Below are 22,943 nucleotides of genomic sequence, written 5' to 3'. Positions count from 1 at the left end.
TATTAATACTTTGCACAGTTTTGGGGGGACAAAAACAGGTTTTACTCAAACATGTTTTACAACAGCGTGCGCCTCCCACCAGTCCGTCAAAGGCAAAAGGTGCGTAATGCTGACTCCGCCTACAGCCCGAGTGTGCACACACAGCCTTTGCGTTTCAAACTTCCGAGTCCTAGAACTAGGACTCTTTATCAAAAACCTGTCGAGGTATTCGCCTGAATTTTCCTTAAAACGTTCGCTTTTGGAGGTTTCTAGTAACTCGTTGAAAGTTTGTCAGTGTATTTGAGGCCTGGACAAACTGACAATCAAATGTATCGGACATGGCAACAGTTCCTCGCGTTTATGGGTTTATTCGCAGTGCCAGGTGAGTACGAAGTTACTTCATTAATTTATGTGTTCAGTCCTATGGCAATTAGTCGCTATTCTGTATGATCAAGTAAATCAAACGAATATTGTTGATAATTTATAGTTTTACATGAACACTTAGGCCTATTATTATTCAGTCAAAACATTGATCAGAGGCTCCAGCAGTCTTGCTCAAGAATCACATTGACACCACTGTCCAGTTGTGGACCCGAGTCACACATTTGATGACTTGAGACTCCACTTAATAGAAAATAAAATGACTTGACTTGAAATGATCTTGCCAGGTTTTGTCATGCTTTGTCACTCGTTTTGTGGCACAGAGTCTTGTGGATTAAAGCCAATTCAGGGTACTAGGAAGTACAGTGCCTTGTGAAAGTATTCGGCCCCCTTGAACTTTTCGACCTTTTGCCACATTTCAGGCTTCAAACATAAAGATATAAAACTGTAATTTTTTGTGAAGAATCAACAACAAGTGGGACACAATTATGAAGTGGAAAGAAATGTATTGGATATTTCAAACTTTTTTTTAACAAATAAAAAACTGAAAAATTGGCTGTGCAAAATGATTCAGCCCCTTTACTTTCAGTGCAGCAAACTCTCCAGAAGTTCAGTGAGGATCTCTGAATGATCCAATGTTGACCTAAATGACTAATGATGATAAATAGAATCCACCTGTGTGTAATCAAGTCTCTGTATAAATGCACCTGCTCTGTGATAGTCTCAGAGGTCCGTTTAAAGCGCAGAGAGCATCATGAAGAACAAGGAACACACCAGGCAGGTCCGAGATACGGTTGTGGAGAAGTTTAAAGCCGGATTTGGATACAAAAAGATTTCCCAAGCTTTAAACATCCCAAGGAGCACTGTGCAAGCGATAATATTGAAATGGAAGGAGTATCAGACCACTGCAAATCTACGAAGACCTGGCCGTCCCTCAAAACTTTCAGCTCATACAAGGAGAAGACTCATCAGAGATGCAGCCAAGAGGCCCATGATCACTCTGGATGAACTGCAGAGATCTACAGCTGAGGTGGGAGACTCTGTCCATAGGACAACAATCAGTCGTATACTGCACAAATCAAATCAAATTTATTTTTATATAGCCCTTCGTACATCAGCTGATATCTCAAAGTGCTGTACAGAAACCCAGCCTAAAACCCCAAACAGCAAGCAAAGCATGTGAAAGAAGCACGGTGGCTAGGAAAAACTCCCTAGGAAAAACTCCCTAGAAAGGCCAAAAACCTAGGAAGAAACCTAGAGAGGAACCAGGCTATGAGGGGTGGCCAGTCCTCTTCTGGCTGTGCAGGGTGGATATTATAACAGAACATGGTCAAGATGTTAAAATGTTCATAAATGACCAGCATGGTCAAATAATAATAATCATAGTAGTTGTCGAGGGTGCAACAAGCACGTCCGGTGAACAGGTCAGGGTTCCATAGCCGCAGGCAGAACAGTTGAAACTGGAGCAGCAGCACGGCCAGGTGGACTGGGGACAGCAAGGAGTCATCATGCCAGGTAGTCCTGTGGCATGGTCCTAGGGCTCAGGTCCTCCGAGAGAAAGACAGAAAGAGAGAATTAGAGAGAGCATATTTAAATTCACACAGGACACCGGATAAGACAAGAGAAATACTCCAGATGTAACAGACTGACCCTAGCCCCCCGACACATAAACTACTGCAGCATAAATACTGGAGGCTGAGACAGGAGGGATCAGAAGACACTGTGGCCCCATCCGATGATACCCCCGGACAGGGCCAAACAGGCAGGATATAACCCCACCCACTTTGCCAAAGCACAGCCCCCACACCACTAGAGGGATGTCTCCAACCACCAACTTACCGTCCTAAGACAAGGCCGAGTATAGCCCACAACGATCTCCGCCATGGCACAACCCAAGGGGGGGCGCCAACCCAGACAGGAAGACCACGTCAGTGACTCAACCCACTCAAGTGACGCACCCCTCCCATGGACGGCATGGAAGAACACCAGTAAGCCAGTGACTCAGCCCCTGTAAAAGGGTTAGAGGCAGAGAATCCCAGTGGAAAGAGGGGAACCGGCAAGGCAGAGACAGCAAGGGCGGTTCGTTGCTCCAGCCTTTCCGTTCACCTTCACACTCCTGGGCCAGACTATACTTAATCATAGGACCTACTGAAGAGATAAGTCTTCAGTAAAGACTTAAAGGTTGAGACTGAGTCTGCGTCTCTCACATTGGTAGGCAGACCATTCCATAAAAATGGAGCTCTATAGGAGAAAGCCCTACCTCCAGCCGTTTGCTTAGAAATTCTAGGGACAATTAGGAGGCCTGCGTCTTGTGACCGTAGCGTACGTGTAGGTATGTACGGCAGGACCAAATCGGAAAGATGGGTAGGAGCAAGCCCATGTAATGCTTTGTAGGTTAGCAGTAAAACCTTGAAATCAGCCCTTGCCTTAACAGGAAGCCAGTGTATGGAGGCTAGCACTGGAGTAATATGATCAAATTTTTTGGTTCTAGTCAGGATTCTAGCAGCCGTATTTAGCACTAACTGAAGTTTATTTAGTGCTTTATCCGGGTAGCCGGAAAGTAGAGCATTGCAGTAGTCCAGCCTAGAAGTAACAAAAGCATGGATTAATTTTTCTGTGTCATTTTTGGACAGAAAGTTTCTGATTTTTGCAATGTTACGTAGATGGAAAAAAGCTGTCCTTGAAACAGTCTTGATATGTTCTTCAAAAGAGAGATCAGGGTCCAGAGTAACGCCGAGGTCCTTCACAGTTTTATTTGAGACGACTGTACAACCATCCAGATTAATTGTCAGATTCAACAGAAGATCTCTTTGTTTCTTGGGACCTAGAACAAGCATCTCTGTTTTGTCCGAGTTTAAAAGTAGAAAGTTTGCAGCCATCCACTTCTTTATGTCTGAAACACAGGCTTCTAGCGAGGGCAATTTTGGGGCTTCACCATGTTTCATTGAAATGTACAGCTGTGTGTCGTCCGCATAGCAGTGAAATTTAACATTATGTTTTCGAATGACATCCCCAAGAGGTAAAATATATAGTGAAAACAATAGTGGTCCTAAAACGGAACCTTGAGGAACACCGAAATTTACAATTGATTTGTCAGAGGACAAACCATTCACAGAGACAAACTGATATCTTTCCGACAGATAAGATCTAAACCAGGCCAGAACTTGTCCATGTAGACCAATTTGGGTTTCCAATCTCTCCAAAAGAATGTGGTGATCGACGGTATCAAAAGCGGCACTAAGATCTAGGAGCACGAGGACAGATGCAGAACCTCGGTCTGACGTCATTAAAAGGTCATTTACCACCTTCACAAGTGCAGTCTCTGTGCTATGATGGGGTCTAAAACCAGACTGAAGCGTTTCGTATGCATTGTTTGTCTTCAGGAAGGCAGTGAGTTGCTGTGCAACAGCTTTTTCAAAAATTTTTGAGAGGAATGGAAGATTCGATATAGGCCGATAGTTTTTTATAATTTCTGGATCAAGATTCGGCTTTTTCAAGAGAGGCTTTATTACTGCCACTTTTAGTGAGCTTGGTACACATCCGGTGGATAGAGAGACGTTTATTATGTTCAACATAGGAGGGCCAAGCACAGGAAGCAGCTCTTTCAGTAGTTTAGTTGGAATAGGGTCCAGTATGCAGCTTGAGGGTTTGGAGGCCATGATTATTTTCATCATTGTGTCAAGAGATATAGTACTAAAACACTTTAGTATCTCCCTTGATCCTAGGTCCTGGCAGAGTTGTGTAGACTCAGGACAATGGAGCTTTGGATGAATACCCAGATTTCAAGAGGAGTCTGTAATTTGCTTTCTAATGATCATGATCTTTTCCTCAAAGAAGTTCATAAATGTATTACTGCTGAAGTGAAAGCCATCCTCCATTTGCGAAGGCTGCTTTTTAGTTAGCTTTGCGACAGTATCAAAAAGACATTTCGGATTGTTCTTATTTTCCTCAATTAAGTTGGAAAAATAGGATGATCGAGCAGCAGTGAGGGCTCTTCGATACTGCACGGTACTGTCTTTCCAAGCTAGTCGGAAGACTTCCAGTTTGGTGTGGCGCCATTTCCGTTCCAATTTTCTGGAAGCTTGCTTCAGAGCTCGTGTATTTTCTGTATACTAGGGAGCTAGTTTCTTATGACAGATGTTTTTAATTTTTAGGGGTGCAACTGCATCTAGGGTATTGCGCAAGGTTAAATTGAGTTCCTCGGTTAGGTGGTTAACTGATTTTTGTCCTCTGACGTCCTTGGGTAGGCAGAGGCAGTCTGGAAGGGCATCAAGGAATCTTTGGGTTGTCTGAGAATTTATAGCACGACTTTTAATGCTCCTTGGTTGGGGTCTGAGCAGATTATTTGTTGCAATTGCAAACGTAATAAAATGGTGGTCCGATAGTCCAGGATTATGAGGAAAAACATTAAGATCCACAACATTTATTCCATGGGACAAAACTAGGTCCAGAGTATGACTGTGGCAGTGAGTAGGTCCAGAGACATGTTGGACAAATCTGGCCTTTATGGAAGAGTGGCAAGAAGAAAGCCATTTCTTAAAGATATCCATAAAAAGTGTCGTTTAAAGTTTGCCACTAGCCACCTGGGAGACACACCAAACATGTGGAAGAAGGTGCTCTGGTCAGATGAAACCAAAATCGAACTTTTTGGCAACAATGCAAAACGTTATGTTTGGCGTAAAAGCAACACAGCTCACCACCCTGAACACACCATCCCCACTGTCAAACATGGTGGTGGCAGCATCATGGTTTGGGCCTGCTTTTCTTCAGCAGGGGCAGGGAAGATGGTTAAAATTGATGGGAAGATGGAGCCAAATACAGGACCATTCTGGAAGAAAACCTGATGGAGTCTGCAAAAGACCTGAGACTGGGACGGAGATTTGTCTTCCAACAAGACAATAATCCAAAACATAAAGCAAAATCTACAATGGAATGGTTCACAAATAAACATATCCAGGTGTTAGAATGGCCAAGTCAAATTCCAGACCTGAATCCAATCGAGAATCTGTGGAAAGAACTGAAAACTGCTGTTCACAAACGCTCTCCATCCAACCTCACTGAGCTCGAGCTGTTTTGCAAGGAGGAATGGGCAAAAATGTCAGTGTCTTGATGTGCAAAACTGATAGAGACATACCCCAAGCGACTTACAGCTGTAATCGCAGCTAAAGGTGGCGCTACAAAGTATTAACTTAAGGGGGCTGAATAATTTTGCACGCCCAATTTTTCAGTTTTTTTATTTGTTAAAAAAGTTTGAAATATCCAATAAATTTCGTTCCACTTCATGATTGTGTCCCACTTGTTGTTGATTCTTCACAAAAAACTGTAATTTTATGTTTGAAGCCTGAAATGTGGCAAAAGGTCGAAAAGTTCAAGGGGGCCGAATACTTTCGCAAGGCACTGTAACTATCCCCTTAACCCCCTTAAGAACAATGTCTAATTTCTGACACAAAGCAACGTTTGGAAAGAATATATATGGGATGAAGGTCATGTTAAGGCGAATAAACTACATAGGGAAATAAATGGCTACAGTTAACACTTTTTTTGTCATTTCATGAAATGTTGCTTTTAGAAAAGTTTTTTTTTTTTAAGTACCGGGGTAACTTTAGTAAGTAATACTTAAAAGCTAAGTCTAGTTGTCTTATTTTAATTATTTAAATAAAATATTGGGGGAAATGGTGTTGCACATTAATATCTGAACTATGAGGAGATTTGATGTAAAGTCCCTCTTTAAATCACCTGCACATACATTTTCTTAGATTTTTTTCGTTGTTGTTCCTTTTCCATAATATCCATTATGTATAATTGCACTAAATATTATTTGAATAATGCCAGATTTTATATCCCAGTAGTCTTTAAAATGACATTCAGGAGCAAAAGGTTTTAAATAGTTGTTTTATAATTAATTCAAAAAAGATGAATTGGAATATAATATTGGAATGGAATATAACATTTTAATAACTTAACTCATTAATTCAGTGTAACATTGATGTGGCAACTGTCTTATGCTTTGCTGAGGGTGTGCCCAACATGCCCCCATTCACATCGACGGGGCTGTAGTGGAGCGGGTCGAGAGTTTCAAGTTCCTTGGTGTCCACATCACTAACAAACTATCATGGTCCAAACACACCAACAAAGTTGTGAAGAGGGCATGACAATGCCTTTTCCACATCAGGAGACTGAAAAGATTTGGCATGGCTCCGCAGATACTCAAAAAGGTTCTACAGCTGCACCATCGATCATCCTTACCGGTTGCATCACCGCCTGGTATGGCAACTGCTCGGCATCCTACTGTGAGGTGCTACAGAGGGTAGTACGTAGTACATCACTGGGGCCAAGCTTCCTGCAATCCAGAACCTATATACTAACTAGGCGGTGTCGGAGGAAGGCCCAAAAAATTGTCAAAGACTCCAGTCACTGAAGTTATAGACTGTTCTCTCTGCTACCGCACGGCAAGCGGTACCGGAGTGCCAAGTCTAGGTCCAAACAGCTTCTACCCCCAAGCCATAAGACTGCTGAACAATTAATAAAATGGCCACCGGGACTATTACACTGCTGCAACTCGCTGTTTATTACCTATGCATAGTCACTTTACCCATACCTACGTACCTTGACTAATCTGTACCCCCGTATAGTGATTCAGTACCGGTACCCCCTTGTACGGAATTATTGTTGCTTTAAAAAATTGTTTTACTTTAGTTTATTTAGTAAATATTTTCTTAACTGCGTTGTTGGTTAATGGCTTGTAAGTAAGAATTTCATGGTAAGGTCTACACCTGTTGTATTTGGCACATGACAAATAAAATGGGATTTATTGCACGATTCTAATTTGTACATAGGTCACAAATAAAGCTATTCCCAGTCAAATTGGAGCACAACTCACTAGCCTACCTCCTGCACTGCTCACACCTAATCCAGTGACTGAAAACAGGGGAGAGATGCCAATTGAAAAGCTCTCTCTTAAAAACATAGCTGGCTATATGACATAAAATGCTGTGTAAAAGAAATCACAGAAACAATGACAAAATAAGGAAAACTAAATAAATAATGAAATGTTATAAATCCGTGTAATCATCGGCCCGAGACCCAAGTAATACATTTGGGTCAGATAACTCACATCGGAATCGGCCCGAGCTCAATCCCCGCATCCTAGCCATAAGTAATACTGCTTAAGGCGGCCCAGACTCGGGCCACATGACGTCGGCCGAGTCTGACTCTCAGCCTAGTGCCCCAACTCTCAGCCGGAATCGGCCCAGATCCACTGTGCTAGCTGGGGTGGCAGCCAGGGAAAGTGTTGGTGGAATAATTTGGTGACATCTTGTGGTCTTAATCTGAATTACAGGGGGCTAGTTACCTAGTACCTTATACTTGATCCGAAAATGTGGTTGGAGGCTCCATATGGAGGGTGTGACGCAATTTCGGGGCCTTCGGAGGCTTGCAGAGGCTAAATCCAAATCAAGCTCCTTACCGCATCGCCTGCCTCTCAAATTTTCTAACAATGCAGAGGGCTCCGTATAGCTCTGCATTGACATGATTGGTTGACGATCGGTGGGGGCGGTAGGTCCTGTATAAACACAAACTCACTTCGTTGACAACTTCCTTCATAACAGCTCTACTCCGTGAAGAGCAAGAAGTATGAATGCCCTGACTTCGGCATAGGCTCTATCACAGTAAATTCTGTAAGGCCACTGCAAATGTCGGATTGACCATGCATGCAGCACCTTGCACTCTACACGCAGCCAGAGACAGTAGCCTCAGCATCGCCCTTGGAGAAAAAAAACCTGCAACAGATTGGCTAGTGCAATGCACACTCCGCACTCTGATTTGACAAGCAAACTATCAATCAACAAAGGTCGGGTGAGCGAACGGATTGCTGATTTGCTGTACAGCTGTAGGATTGGGTGCAGCGCGAACATCATATTATGAGGGATGTTGGAGATTCCGGTTGAAATTTGGAAAAGATGGCGGAAGTGGATGCTCAGTTTGAATCAAGCAGCGTGTTGAGCAAAGTTGGTGAAGTCGAGTGTTCTGACACTACAACAGTAGTAGCGAAAGCTGGAACAAAAAGGACATTGTCTAAAACTGGAGTGGAGGATACGTGTATGAATGATAATGAATCGCTTTTTGTCGAGATGCGTTTGAGTAAGGATGAATGTGGGAAACCCGTTTGAGGTGTCAAATAGTGAAGTATGCGCTGGGAAAAGTGGAGTCAGTCAGTGACCAGGAGTGGGCTTATTTTGATGAATTGTATTTCTGAAGAACAGAGGAAGATTGCAGTGAGCCTCAAAAGAATCCGGACAGAAGTTTTGTGTTTTGAACTTCGGAGTAGAGCACCCGTTTAAAGGAGTCATCTCAGGGGTAATGACGGATGTTCAGGTTCAATACCTGAAGAGAATTTGTGATGTGGTTGGTGCCCAGCGTCTGACCCACTGGGTGAATGGAGAAAAATAAAGTCAGTCGGTCCTGTTGTTTTTTGATAAAGAGCAAATACCTGTGTGATCGCCAATAATCCATAGAGGAAGAATGTCAAATTATAGGTAGAGAGGATTGCCATAATAAATAAATGTGCAGCGCCAAAAATTGTTTGGTGATCAAGAATATTAACTGTTTACTTTGCAAGCTCATCAGCAGTGGGGCACAAATACTAGCATAGGCCTATTGGTATTTTGGTATGTAACAATTGCTTGAAATTGATGATTTACTTATGAAGCTTTCATTTGGAATTTGTTTAAAATGAGTTATTACTGTGGCAAAGACTCAGCATAGGCGCCGCTGTCCAAACACCGGGAAATTGAGTTTTTTTTTCTCTTGTTGAAATGTTTGCTCTTGCTTTCACATGTTTAAATTCATTGGCCCTGTGTGGTAAATCTATATCTAATACTAAAATAATTGCTAGTGTTTCATTCCATCCCGGTACCGTTTATTACAACATGTAGACATTTCATGTTTGATAGGCCTACAATATACACTGCTCAAAAACATAAAGGGAACACTTAAACAACACAATGTAACTCCAAGTCAATCACACTTCTGTGAAATCACACTGTCCACTTAGGAAGCAACACTGATTGACAATACATTTCACATGCTGTTGTGTAAATGGATAGACAACAGGTGGAAATTATAGGCAATTAGCAAGTGGTTCTGCAGGTGGGGACCACAGACCACTTCTCAGTTCCTATGCTTCCTGGCTGATGTTTTGGTCACTTTTCAATGCTGCCGGTGCTTTCACTCTAGTGGTAGCATGAGACGGAGTCTACAACCCACACAAGTGGCTCAGGTAGTGCAGCTCATCCAGGATGGCACATCAATGCGAGCTGTGGCAAGAAGGTTTGCTGTGTCTGTCAGCGTAGTGTCCAGAGCATGGAGGCGCTACCAGGAGACAGGCCAGTACATCAGGAGACGTGGAGGAGGCCGTAGGAGGGCAACAACCCAGCAGCAGGACCGCTACCTCCGCCTTTGTGCAAGGAGGAGCAGGAGAAGCACTGCCAGAGCCCTGCAAAATGACCTCCAGCAGGCCACAAATGTGCATGTGTCTGCTTGAACGGTCAGAAACAGACTCCATGAGGGTGATATGAGGGCCCAACGTCCACAGGTGGGGGTTGTGCTTACAGCCCAACACCGTGCAAGACGTTTGGCATTTGCCCGAGAACACCAAGATTGGCAAATTCGCCACTGGCGCCCTGTGCTCTTCACAGATGAAAGCAGGTTCACACTGAGCACGTGACAGACGTGACAGAGTCTGGAGACGCTGTGGAGAATGTTCTGCTGCCTGCAACATCCTCCAGCATGACCGGTTTGGCGGTGGGTCAGTCATGGTGTGGGGTGGCATTTCTTTGGGGGGCCGCACAGCCCTCCATGTGCTCGCCAGAGGTAGCCTGACTGCCATTAGGTACCGAGATGAGATCCTCAGACCCCTTGTGAGACCATATGCTGGTGCGGTTGGCCCTGGGTTCCTCCTGATGCAAGACAATGCTAGACCTCATGTGGCTGGAGTGTGTCAGCAGTTCCTGCAAGAGGAAGGCATTGATGCTATGGACTGGCCCGCCCGTTCCCCAGACCTGAATCCAATTGAGCACATCTGGGACATCATGTCTCGCTCCATCCACCAACGACACGTTGCACCACAGACTGTCCAGGAGTTGGCGGATGCTTTAGTCCAGGTCTGGGAGGAGATCCCTCAGGAGACCATCCGCCACCTCATCAGGAGCATGCCCAGGCGTTGTAGGGAGGTCATACAGGCACGTGGAGGCCACACACACTACTGAGCCTCATCTTGGCTTGTTTTAAGGACATTACATCAAAGTTGGATCAGCCTGTAGTGTGGTTTTCCACTTTAATTTTGAGTGTGACTCCAAATCCAGACCTCCATGGGTTGATAAATTGGATTTCCATTGATTATTTTTGTGTGATTTTGTCAGCACATTCAACTATGTAAAGAAAAAAGTATTTAATAAGATTATTTCTTTCATTCAGATCTAGGATGTGTTGTTTAAGTGTTCCCTTTAGTTTTTTGAGCAGTATATTTTCATTTTGCCAACCTCTGAGTGGACGCAATGTTTATTGCGCACATGACCGTTCACAAGATTCATGGGGTAGAAGTTCTGTTTATTTAATTCAATATATGGTTTCCTTTTGTTCATATTTCCTCGGTTATGTCGGAGTTCCGTGCCTCTGTTATCCTCGTTGTGCGTAATAGGAGCACGCGCACCTCTGTGCGCATAGAAATAGGCTTGTGGCCTGCACCCTTCGCTTTGGAGTCAGAACATTGAATAAGAGAATGTATTGTTCCATGTATGTATTGTGTTGAAACATCATTAATAATCATTAAGTCTGGTTAAGATGAATGTACCAATGTAACAATGGATGTGGAAATTGCCTTTTCGTATGAAATGGCGCTTTCACCATTGGATCACCAAGACCTGTAAATAAATCTACTCTCTGAGCACGTCAACCTGCCTTGCCTTCTGCTGATTCTATGCCCTTATGACTGCTACAAGTTTTACAATTACAAATGCTAATCAAAATGCGTTGTAGACAAAATTACGAAAAGGCTGTCTCAATACATAGACAAAGATTTGTAGTTGAACAAGTCGTTGCATGTATCGATTTTATTTTTACTTGAGTCTTGATTTGACTTGCTGATAGAATGCACGACTTGGAGTCGAGTCTTGACCCGTTCTACTTGGGACTCGACTTGAGAACTCCGACCTTGTGACTTGAGACTTGCTTGTGACTCGAATAATAGTGACTTGGTCCCGTCTCTGCCACTGTCAGGCTCAGATGGCTACAGGTCAGGTGACCAGAACCCCAATCTAATTTCCATAATCTTGATAATGAGTAGCCTACTCTTGATTTATACTTTATCATTATAGAATAGCTTGGACATGCAGTATATATTGACATTTCTGACATGTTTCTCAGGTTGACCAGGCCAAAGCTCATAGTGATCATAAGTTATTGTCCTCTTGGATAATTGTTAGATTGATATGGAAGGACAGGTTACTCCAGGAATGATTTAGTTCTCTATCAGGTTGTGAAAACAACAGCCAGTAGTATCACTGTTTTATTATTTTCTGCTACCATTGAGTGTGTGAAAATACTGAATATTCTTCTCATGGTATTGATGTATGAATATGAAAGTCTATACTGTGTACCTATCCGTTGTGTGTAATACGCCCTATATCTCTGTGTTTGAGAGGGCTTTATCTGGATGTCTGATATCATGAAGCAGGGGAGTGTCTTTAGTGCTGCAGATTGTATTTATTCTTTGGATCTGACTCTGACTAGCTCTGCCTTGAAACAACTCAGCCAAAGGTTAGTGGATCACACCCAGTGTTTATTTGAAAGCATCCGTTCTGTAAATGTCTCTGTTTTGTTTATGTGGGTTATACTTTCAAGGACATGGGAGGACTATCTCTCCTCCCTGTAGTCAAAGTACTGTGTTCCTGCTCTAGTTTGAATAATACAACACATCTGTCATCACATGAATTCCATCCAATCAGTGAGCGCAGAGAGGGGCCTTTCTGAAGTCTGTCTGGGGAAGTGCAGCTCAGCCATCGGGTTGATTGATTTAGTGCTGTCATGTCTACTCTAGGGTAGTGAATGTAGTTTGTTACAACACAGCGATTTGCCAGGATGGTTCCCTCAGCTCAGATACTTTCTACAGTGTTTTTTACTGATCTTTTGCTTGTCTGCCCATGGACATGACAGGATGGATAGGAATTACCTGGATGCTGATTTAGAGTGACAGCCTGTTTTAATCCATAACACAGGGCTATCAGGGCAATGAGACAGAGCATGAAGGAAAAAGGAATGCTCATGGCTGGTATTAATCCCTGTTTGTCTCGAGCCCCTACCCTGCCGTACTCCCTGCCTGGACACCGAACTCCTGAAGGAGATAAATCTAATCTACGCTTCAGAGTGGTGCCAATGGGTACAGATGGAAGATTTTCATGTTTGCCAGAACGCTTGATGTTTTTTTTTTATACCTTTTATCAGAATTTTTTTTTACTCCCTTGCTGGTTCAGGCTCTCATACGTGGACCTCTGGACTGAACACCTACAATCATTAACCAGCCACCTGCCGGTATCGTTAACCAGACAGAGAGACACACACACACACAGAGAGACTGCCAAATATAAACACAATGGAATGCTGAGTAGAGGTCTTCACGGGTCCAAAAAGTTGGACCTGTCCGTGGGTTTCCCACCTGACCCGATTTCTATAAATGAATTTAAAAAAGAACGGCGGTCTGTTGCGAGTGGACCCGAGGACAGTCAGACCCGTTCCGAAAAGGCACGTGGGGAAAAAGACCCAAACATACCAGTGCTGGTTCTGGTCTGAGTGACCCATTTAGATCAGAGAGTAGAGAGAGAGAAAGACACCTCCGACTGGGCGCTGTCAGTGCCATAAATAAACGAGCGATAGTCCTATTGGCCAAATGATCCACAGTTACGTGCCCTTAAAATCTGCCTGAAACGAATTACAAAAATAATATTGGTTGTGTTTTGATGTGTAGCATATTAAAAACGTCACGGTTCAGCTGTCGGCGATCAGGCCTTTATGGTAGAGTGGCCAGACGGAATCCACTCCTCAGTATAAGCCACATGACAGCCCGTTTTGGAGTTTGCGAAAAGGCACCTTAAGACTCTCAGCCCATGAGAAACAAGATTCTCTGGTCTGATGAAACCAAGATTGAACTATTTGACCTGAATGTCAAGCGTCACATCTGGAGGAAACCTGGCACCATCCCTACGGTGAAGCATGGGGTGGCAGCATCATGCTGTGGGGATGTTTTTCAGTGGCAGGGACTGGGAGGATCTAGCAAAGTACAGAGATCCTTGATGAAAACCTGCTCCAGAGTGCTCAGGACCTTAGACTGGGGTGAAGGTTCACCTTCCAATAGGACAACAACCCTAAGCACACAGCCAAGACAACGCAGGAGTGGCTTCGGGACAAGTCTCTGAATGTCCTTGAGAGACCTGAAAATAGTTGTGCAGCGACACTCTCCATCCAACCTGACAAAGCTTGAGAGGATCTGCAGAGAAGAATGGGAGAAACTCCCCAAATACAGGTGTGCCAAGCTTGTAGTGTCATACCCAAGAAGACTCAAGGCTGTAATTGCTGCGAAAGATGCTTCAACAAAGTACTGAGTAAAGGGTCTGAATGCTTATATTAATGTGATATTTCCGTTACATTTTTTTTATGAATTTGCAGAAATCTCAACTGTTTTTGCTTTGTCTATTGTGTGTTGATTGATTAGGGGAAAACGATTAAATGGTTTATATAATAAGGCAGTAACGTAACAAAATGTGGAAAAAGTCAAGGGGTCACCAATTGAGCATGTTTGGGATGCTCTGGATCGACGTGTACAACAGCATGTTCCAGTTCCCGCCAATATCCAGAAACTTCGCACAGCCATTGAAGAGTGAGACAACATTCCAAAGGCCACAATCAACAGCCTGATTAACTCTATGCGAAGGAGATGTTTTGTGTAGCGTGAGGCAATTGGTGGTCACACCAGATACTGACTGGTTTTCTGATTCACTCCCCCCTACTTAAATTTTTTTATAATTGGGTATCTGTTACCAACAGTTGCATATCTGTATTCCTAGTCATGTGAAATCCATAGATTAGGGCCTAATTCATTATTTAAATTGACTGATTTCCTTTTATATGAACTGTAACTCAGTAAAATCTTCAATTGTTGAATGTTGCGTTTTATATATTTGTTCAGTGTAAGTTTTTTGCAACTCACGCGCTCTTTGGTTTTACATTTTTATGGTTTGAGTGCTAGTAGCCCTATATTGTGCCAAACACAACATTAGTGGGTGGAAGAAAATGGCTCAAAACAATGAAACAAAACACTTGTTGCATATTTTAAGTTGGCCAACAATTATCATAGAGGTCGACCGATGTTATGATTTTTCAACGCCGATACCGATTATTGGAGGACCAAAAAAAGCCGATACCAATTAATCGGCTGATTTTTATATATTTTTATATTTATTTGTAATAATGACAATTACAACAATACTGAATGAACACTTTATTTTAACTTAATATAATACATAAATACAAATTAGTTTAGTCTCAAATAAATAATGAAACATGTTCAATTTGGTTTAAAATATCAAAAACACAGTGTTGGAGAAGAAAGTAAAAGTGCAATATATGCCATGTAAAAAAGCTCACTTTTAAGTTCCTTGCTCAGAACATGAGAACATATGAAAGCTGGGGGTTCCTTTTAACATGAGTCTTCAATATTCCCAGTTTAGAAGTTTTAGGTTGTAGTTATCATAGGACTATTTCTCGCTATACCATTTGCATTTCATATACCTTTGACTATTGGATGTTCTTATAGGCACTATAGTATTGCCAGCCTAATCTCGGGAGTTGATAGGCTTGAAGTCATAAATAGCGCTGTGTTTCAAGCATTGTGAAGAGCTGCTGGCAAACGCAGGAAAGTGCTGTTTGAATGAATGCTTACGAGCCTGCTGCTGCCTACCACTGCTCAGTTAGACTGTTCTATCAAATCATAGACTTATTTACAATCTAATAAACACACAAATACTAGCCTTAGGTCATTAATATGGTCAAATCCGGAAACTATCATTTTGAAAACAAAACGTTTATTCTTTCAGTGAAATACGGAACCATTCCATATTTTATCTAACGGGTGGCATCCGTCTAAATATTGCTGTTACTTTGACAACCTTCAATGTTATGTCATAATTATGTAAAATTCTGGCAAATTAATTACGGTCTTTGTTAGGAAGAAATGGTCTTCACACAGTTCGCAACGAGCCAGGCGGCCCAAACTGCTACATATACCCTGACTCTGCTTCACAGAACGCAAGAGAAGTGACACAATTTCCCTAGTTAATATTGCCTGCTAACATTCATTTCTTTTAACTAAATATGCAGATTTAAAAAAATATACTTGTGTATTGATTTTAAGAAAGGCATTGATGTTTATGGTTAGGTACATTGGTGCAACAACAGTGCTTTTTTTGCGAATGCGCTTGTTAAATCATCACCCGTTTGGCAAAGTAGGCTGTGATTCGATGACAAATTAACAGGCACCGCATTGATTATTTGCAACGCAGGACAAGCTAGTTAAACTAGTTAAAGTTATGTTAAGATTGTTTTCTTTATAAGATAAGTTTAATGCTAGCTAGCAACTTACCTTGGCTACTTGCTGCACTCGCGTAACAGGTGGTCAGCCTGCCACGCGGTCTCCTTGTGGAGTGCAATGTAATCGGCCATAATCAGCGTCTAAAAATGCAGATTACCGTTTTTGTTATGAAAACTTGAAATGGGCCTAATTAATCGGCCATGCCGATTTAATCGGTCGACCTCTAATAATAATCATTATAATGAATACGAAAATAAGTTCAATTGCTTCTAACCTTAATAGTGAGTTGCACGCGGTCCATTTGGCCATGCCAACGGTCTTCTCATCTTTGTCTACTACAATATGAAAACTGTAAAACTAATAAGGACTCAATAATCCATGCCTTCAGGGAATGTTATAAAGTCCAAAAGTTATGAGCGGAGTTATAAAGTTGGCTGTCAGAAGGAAATATTGTTGTTACATTTTTACAATGTCAATTGACTTTTAATCCGCCTGTATGCATTTCAAGACCTGGCATATGAGGGTGAAGTGAGATACCTGATGGGTTGGACGATACTTATCTCGTCAATCATCTAAAAACAACATATATACTTAACTGTGAATCAACCAATCCTCCGTCATTCACGCAATGGAAAAGCCAAATGCTTTATCTAAAAATTGAAAGTGTGTGGGCTACGGAGAGAAACAACAAAATGGTACAGTTTGAGGCCATGTGGCGTACAGTGATGTGGACGCTGGAGATGGGGGGTGCTAGTGGGTCTGGGCAGGTGTGATGTAGTTGATATTTGTATGATGTCATGTGTATGTTTTGTATTGTTTATAAAATATCAAATTAAATATTACATTTAAAAAACAGTACAAATAAAACTTGTCGCCGAGTTTTCTTTTCACTATACCCTTTCTCCTCTTACTTTTGTTTTAATTCAATAAAAAATGCTGCCATCTTCTCAATCAACAGTAGCCAAGGCTCCTTTCACTCGCTCTCTCTCCCTCCTCAGCAGCAGGCACATGTTAGGTGAGCAGCCAGAAGCAGTTTCAGCTGGACATAAGCTATACGTTTTATTGAGTTGCAAATGGCTGACACAGATAACAAGCTTGTGCAGTTCTCATCACCTCACACACATTCCATTAACTGAGGACGAGTCCAATCGGGTCCAGTAGGCAATTTTAATAGTAAATTAAGACCCACGGAAATTCTATTTGACCCAACCCAGATCAGAGACAAAAGTCTGAATTTAGGACCCGTACCCAACCCGGGCCAAATCTCAGAATTTCAGGTCTGTTGGACCTGTGAAGACTTAATGCTGAGTGAATCAATACAGGGCCACTCCACCTGCTTTCTAATTTGATAATTTTTTATCGTTTTTATATGTAAAATAAGTTTGTGTTTGACTCGGGTGTGATTTATAACTCTAGCTCAGCTCATTATGGAGATCGGTCCACACTGGACCGCACAAAGTACAGTAGGAGAGAACATGCTTGAAGGGTTTGACTGAGTACAGGTTGAAGCGTTTGAGGGAGGGTACACGTAGTACTGAGCTACGCTACAGCTCCAGGGATTTGAAAAGTGTAGTCAACGAACCACTTGACTTTTTGGAAGTCGAGGCTGCGTTTACTGAAGAGAGCGGACCGAGTTTAGACTGAAGATGTGTAAACAGACACGGTTGTTGCTAAAACCGCTATCAACCTTCTCATGGTCATCATGTGTACACATGAGGCTGTGAAATACAGTTTTCTGTGTTTAATAGTGTGCTCTAAAAGTTCTGTAAGGACTTTGATAAGGTGCTTGCTTATGCTACTCTCAGGGTTATTGTGTATATAATGTAGTGTATATAGCTGTGCTTACGTGTCTCATTGGGTCTACTCTGTGTGTCAGGTGTGCTGCGAGTCGTTGGAATGGAGATTTTCACATCCAATGAAGTGGAGGCATTGAACGGGACAGAAGTGAGATTGAAGTGCACCTTTAAGTCCAAACACCCAGTGTCCCACTCCTCTGTGGCTGTCTCCTGGAACTTCCGTCCCCTGAGCCAGGGAGCTGAGGAGTCGGTGGGTGACCTTTCCACACTGGAAGCAGAACTAACACTTGCCATACAAGGAAGGTGTCTGAATTAGGAGGGAGACTGGGTTAGCCTCGTAAACCAGCTTGACTACTGGATGGACATGGAGGCTTTTTTGAGCAGAGTATTATGTAAAACATCAACATTTTAGAGCAGCGCATAATTGTGTGTGTGTGTGTGTGTCAGGTGTTTTACTACCAGGAGACGGCGTACCCCCCTACAGAGGGGCGGTTTAAGGGCCATGCAGTGTGGTCAGGGGACATCATGAGACAGGACGCCTCCATCAGCCTGCATGAAGTCCCCTTCACCTTCAACGGCACCTACACCTGCCAGGTCCGCAACCTGCCCGACGTCCACGGCATCAATGGAGAGGTCACCCTCAGGGTTGTCCACAAAGGTCAGTCAGTCATTCACTCACACTGGTGTGTTGCATAGAAACCTTAACGTGGACTGATGTATTGTTGTTTGTGTGTGTGTGCTGGCTGTGCTGCTCCTTCCAGTCTCCATCTCAGATATAGGCATCCTGGCTGCAGCCATCGGGGGAACCATCGCCATAGTCCTGGTGCTGCTGGGTCTCTTCATGGTGTACAAGTACTGCAACCGCCATGCCAACACAGACATGGAGCTGCAGGGGAGCAAACTGCAGGAAACCAGAGAGCTGCAGGAGCGAGAGTTGCAGGCCAACATCCTACAGGAGAAAAAGCTGAAGGCCAGTGAGAAGGAGCGTAAGGACCCTACAGTGTGGTGATGGGGTGTGTCTCCCTCCCTACCTCTGCTGATTGGTGTGGGGAGGTGTTCTGTCTGGACAGACTGGTCTCTGACTGGAGGGGCTGGCCAGTCCAGGACCACAATTTGGAGGGACTAATGCTTTTTTTTGGTCGGTGTCCCTTTTTCTACACTCCCTCACTATGAGTATTAGGGATCTCTGTACATGTTTTATGCACTTAATGTTTTTTACAGACAACTATGTGATTGGGTTGACTGTGCCTGTGCCATCCTAGGATGTAAACCCCCCCCCCCCCCCCCCCCCAAAAAAAAAACATCACTAGAATGCTAACAAAATGCAAAAAAGTACTGAGGAATCCCCATAGCGGATGCTAGGTCAATGCTAACGAACGCTTGTGAACATTTTACTATTAACAACCCAGCTCCTAAAGTTATGCAAGCATCTCGAAACGCAGCATGCACAAAATAAATTAGACAGCAGGGATCTTATTTCAGGACGGGATCGTGTCTGCTGCTGTTACCAAGAAGCTTGATCTTGCAAGCTAAGGTTAGCCACTTAGCTGGCATTAGTAAAGTTGTAGAACCCAGCTGGAGATAATTTATTTGCTACATCTAAGATAGTTAACTTAATAGTTATAAGATGCATAGCTGGCAAACAGCTGTAACTTGATCACCTCACTTAAGTTGCGCTGTCGGGGTGACTCACCTCATGAAGCTCCCATTTTGCTCATTGTCTATCTTTGTAAACAAACACACTTGACTTGCTCAAACAGCTGTTTTGGGATCTAGTACTGGTAAGCTTCATAATGGTTAACGCGGTCTGCTTTATCTATTACCTAGTGCACAAGTTGACTGCAGCTATTTATTTAAAAAGTACTAATATTCAAATTTATAAAAACAAAAAACATTATTGACAGTATTGGGAAACCATACTGATGTTTCGAAATACCCCGGGATACGGTATATACGGCGTACCGCCAAATCCTACTATGTGATTGTATATACGGCGTACCGCCAAATCCTACTATGTGATTGTATATACGGCGTACCGCCAAATCCTACTATGTGATTGTATTTTGACTATGTAGTATGACTACTCTTATTAGATATGGCTGAAATGACACCAGCAGCAGTCTCTTGGTGTGGTGTCATCTGTTTCTTAACATTACGTTTGGTAGCCATTTGTTCTAAATTAATATACAGAATTATTTTAACACTTGAATAATCAACATTATAACTGAGCTAATGGCCCATACATTTACATTATTCCCAAATGAATGTATGTGTATCTGGCAGCAGATATGTGAGTGTGTTTTATGATTAAGGTCCCGTTGTGAATTTAGTCAGTGAAACCCTTTTTATTTTTTTTAAACCTGTGGTATCTTGGGTAGGCTACGGTGCTGGTGGAAGCCCTGTACTAGGGGTGGCTAAGGGCTAAGCTCAAGGTAAGGGAAAGGGCAATAGGGCTGGTGGAAGCTTTCCTGGGCCAGGAGCTTTCAGTGACAAACCCACTCCTGCTTCCTGCAACAATGACAGCATAAATGACTGCCTATTACTGCTGGACATAAAAAGTAACTGTCATACACCTTTGAATGCAGAAGAAGAACCCCACAATTCCAAGAAGCCTGTTTTCCATGTGTTATGTAGTTTTTGTGATCTGATGTGCCCAATGTGTCCATTGAAGGAAGCTGTTCCATCTCTCTTTCTGGGTCCATGCTGAGGATCATGGGTGTTGTGGTCTCAAAGGTTTGGCTATGGTAATCTGGTACATCAATGCAGGACCCTCGCTGCTGTCCAAATCAATACACTATCGTGTGTGTGTGTGTGTGTGTGTGTGTGTGTGGAGGATGACTAAGCTCGGTATAGATAGGGCTGGAAAAGCCTCGAGCAAAGAGGGTGGAATGTTAGCAGTAAAGCTTTTATTGGCCACAATTAGACTAAATATCAGTATTGTCAGGATCAATGAGTGTACAGTACTCGATCCTTTTATTTTCATCATAATGACGTAGCTATTGATTTTGGTGGTTAAATCGATCATGCGTCTTCACCTACTGATGAGACTGGAAGAGCTATGTGATTCTGAATGACACTGGAGGTCAAGGCTGTATTATGTTTGAATCTTCCTCATCTGATGCACATAGACATGGATTGTGACTGTGATGGCCATGTTGTATCACACTGTGCTGAGAGAGAGAGAGCGAACACTCCTAACAGTGTTTGAGAGATGGTCATATGGTCCTACCCGGTGGAGCCTGCCGCTCACTCCTACAGTACACACAAGTATGGCTTTCAGTTTAGGAGAAACATGAAGATGTCACTGGCCCAAACACGACTGCGTTTGTGTGTGGACCATGTTAATTCCTTAGTGATGTGGACATCGAGAAACTTGAAGCTCTCGACCCGCTCCACTACAGCCCCATCGATGTGGATAGGGGCGTGCTCGTGCTTCGTTTCCTGTAGTCCACGAGCAGCTCCTTTGTCTTACTGATGTTGAGGGAAAGGTTGTTGTCCTGGCACCACACTGCTAGGTCACTGACCTCCTCCCTATAGGCTGTCTCATCATCATTGGTGATCAGGCCTATAGATGTATATCGTACATGTAAACACATTTTATCTTATAAGGTAGAGATTTATTTTATTTACTAACATTTTCAATAATGTATATTTTTAATTGTATTATTTGCACCAAATATAAACGCAACATGCAACAATTTCATAGATTTTACGGAGTTACAGTTCATATGAGGAAATTGGTCAATTGAAATAAATTAATTTGGCCCTAATCTATGGATTTCACATGACTGGGAATACAGATATGCATTTGTTGGTCACAAAAGATGGGCCTCACATTGGGCCTCAGGATCTCGTCACGGTATTTTTGTGAATTCTAATTGCAATCGATAAAATGCAATTGGATTCGTTGTCCGTAGCTTATGCCTGCCCATACCACAACCCCACTGCCACCATGGGGCACTCTGTTCAGAAAACCGCTCGCCCACACGACACCATACACACCATCTGCGTTTGTTAGGCCAGTTTGACGTACTGCCAAATTCTCTAAAATGATGTTGGAGGCGGCTTATAGTAAGGAAATGAACATTAAATTATCTGGCAACAGCTCTGGTGGACATTCCTGCAGTCAGCATGCCAATTGCATGCTCCCTCAAAACATGAGATATCTGTAGCATTGTGTTGTGTGACAAAACTGCACAATTTTCGAGTGGCCTTTTATTGTTCCCAGCACAAGGTGCACCTGTGTAATCATGCTGTTTAATCAGCTTCTTGATATGCAACACCTGTCAGGTGGATGGGTTATCTTGGCAATGGAGAAAACAGGAATGTAAACAAATTTGCGCACCAAATTTGAAAGAAATAAGCCTTTTGTGTGTATGGAAAAGTTCAGGGTCTTTTATTTCAGCTCATGAAACAGGACCAACACTTCACGTGCTTTATATTTTTGTTCAGTGTATATATACGGTGTAAATCAGACTTGCCTGTAAGACTATGAAGTACAATTAAGCACAGGCTTAACTGAATGACAACAGAGACAGAATAAATACAATATGGAATTTTATTGAATAGTTTGGGGTAGGCCTCGTCTCTGAGAAGTGCGCCTCAGAGCCAGATGCTGAGGACTGATTGCCTCCCCCACTGGGAGAACGGGGATCTGATTACGGGCCTTCAGTTGGTGGAGGTGGAAGGTCGTTGGAAGATTGTTGCTGCAAAACAAGTGGGAGACTCAAGGTTTGAGTTGACATATACCCCCCTAGATTTATGCCCATTGGTTGAAAGAAAGGAAAGTGTTTATTGCATGAGTGAGCCCATAGGTTAATCAGCAAGAATGGTGAAGTTGCCTTAGTGTGCCGTGCTTATAGGCTGAAGTTAATAGGTGTGTGACAGTCAGCACATTTGCTAATAATAAGGTGTGATGCTATGTGAATGAGAACATGACACTATCATATAAATACCTGCTATGCTGATAAGGGTAACATTATAAACATTACAATAGATCCCATCAATGCTTAAGAGGTAACACTATAAATGCTACCAAATAAATACCTGCTATGCTAATGAGGTTACATTATGAACACTCCCTTATAAATACCTGCTATGCTAATGAGGTTACATTATGAACACTCCCTTATAAATACCTGCTATGCTAA

The 22,943-nt window shown here is 42.7% G+C and overlaps 1 protein-coding gene across 2 annotated transcripts; it reads left to right on the top strand.

The window, feature by feature from the left end:
• Positions 1-97: 97 nt before the first annotated feature.
• mpzl2 (myelin protein zero-like 2) lies at positions 98-22,353 on the top strand. 2 transcript variants are annotated; one of them, NM_001141083.1, is given in 5 exon segments: positions 150-361; positions 17,874-18,043; positions 18,241-18,451; positions 18,555-18,742; positions 21,893-22,353. In NM_001141083.1, coding segments are annotated over 5 exon segments (786 nt in total). In that variant the 5' UTR covers positions 150-306; the 3' UTR covers positions 22,055-22,353.
• The last annotated feature ends 590 nt before the right edge of the window (positions 22,354-22,943 follow it).

This window comes from Salmo salar, chromosome 13, assembly GCF_965601325.2.
Source record: "Salmo salar chromosome 13, fSalSal1, whole genome shotgun sequence".
Classification (NCBI taxonomy): Eukaryota; Metazoa; Chordata; class Actinopteri; order Salmoniformes; family Salmonidae; genus Salmo; species Salmo salar.
Note: the sequence above shows the minus strand (reverse complement) of the source record. Positions and strands in the feature narration are given on the sequence as shown.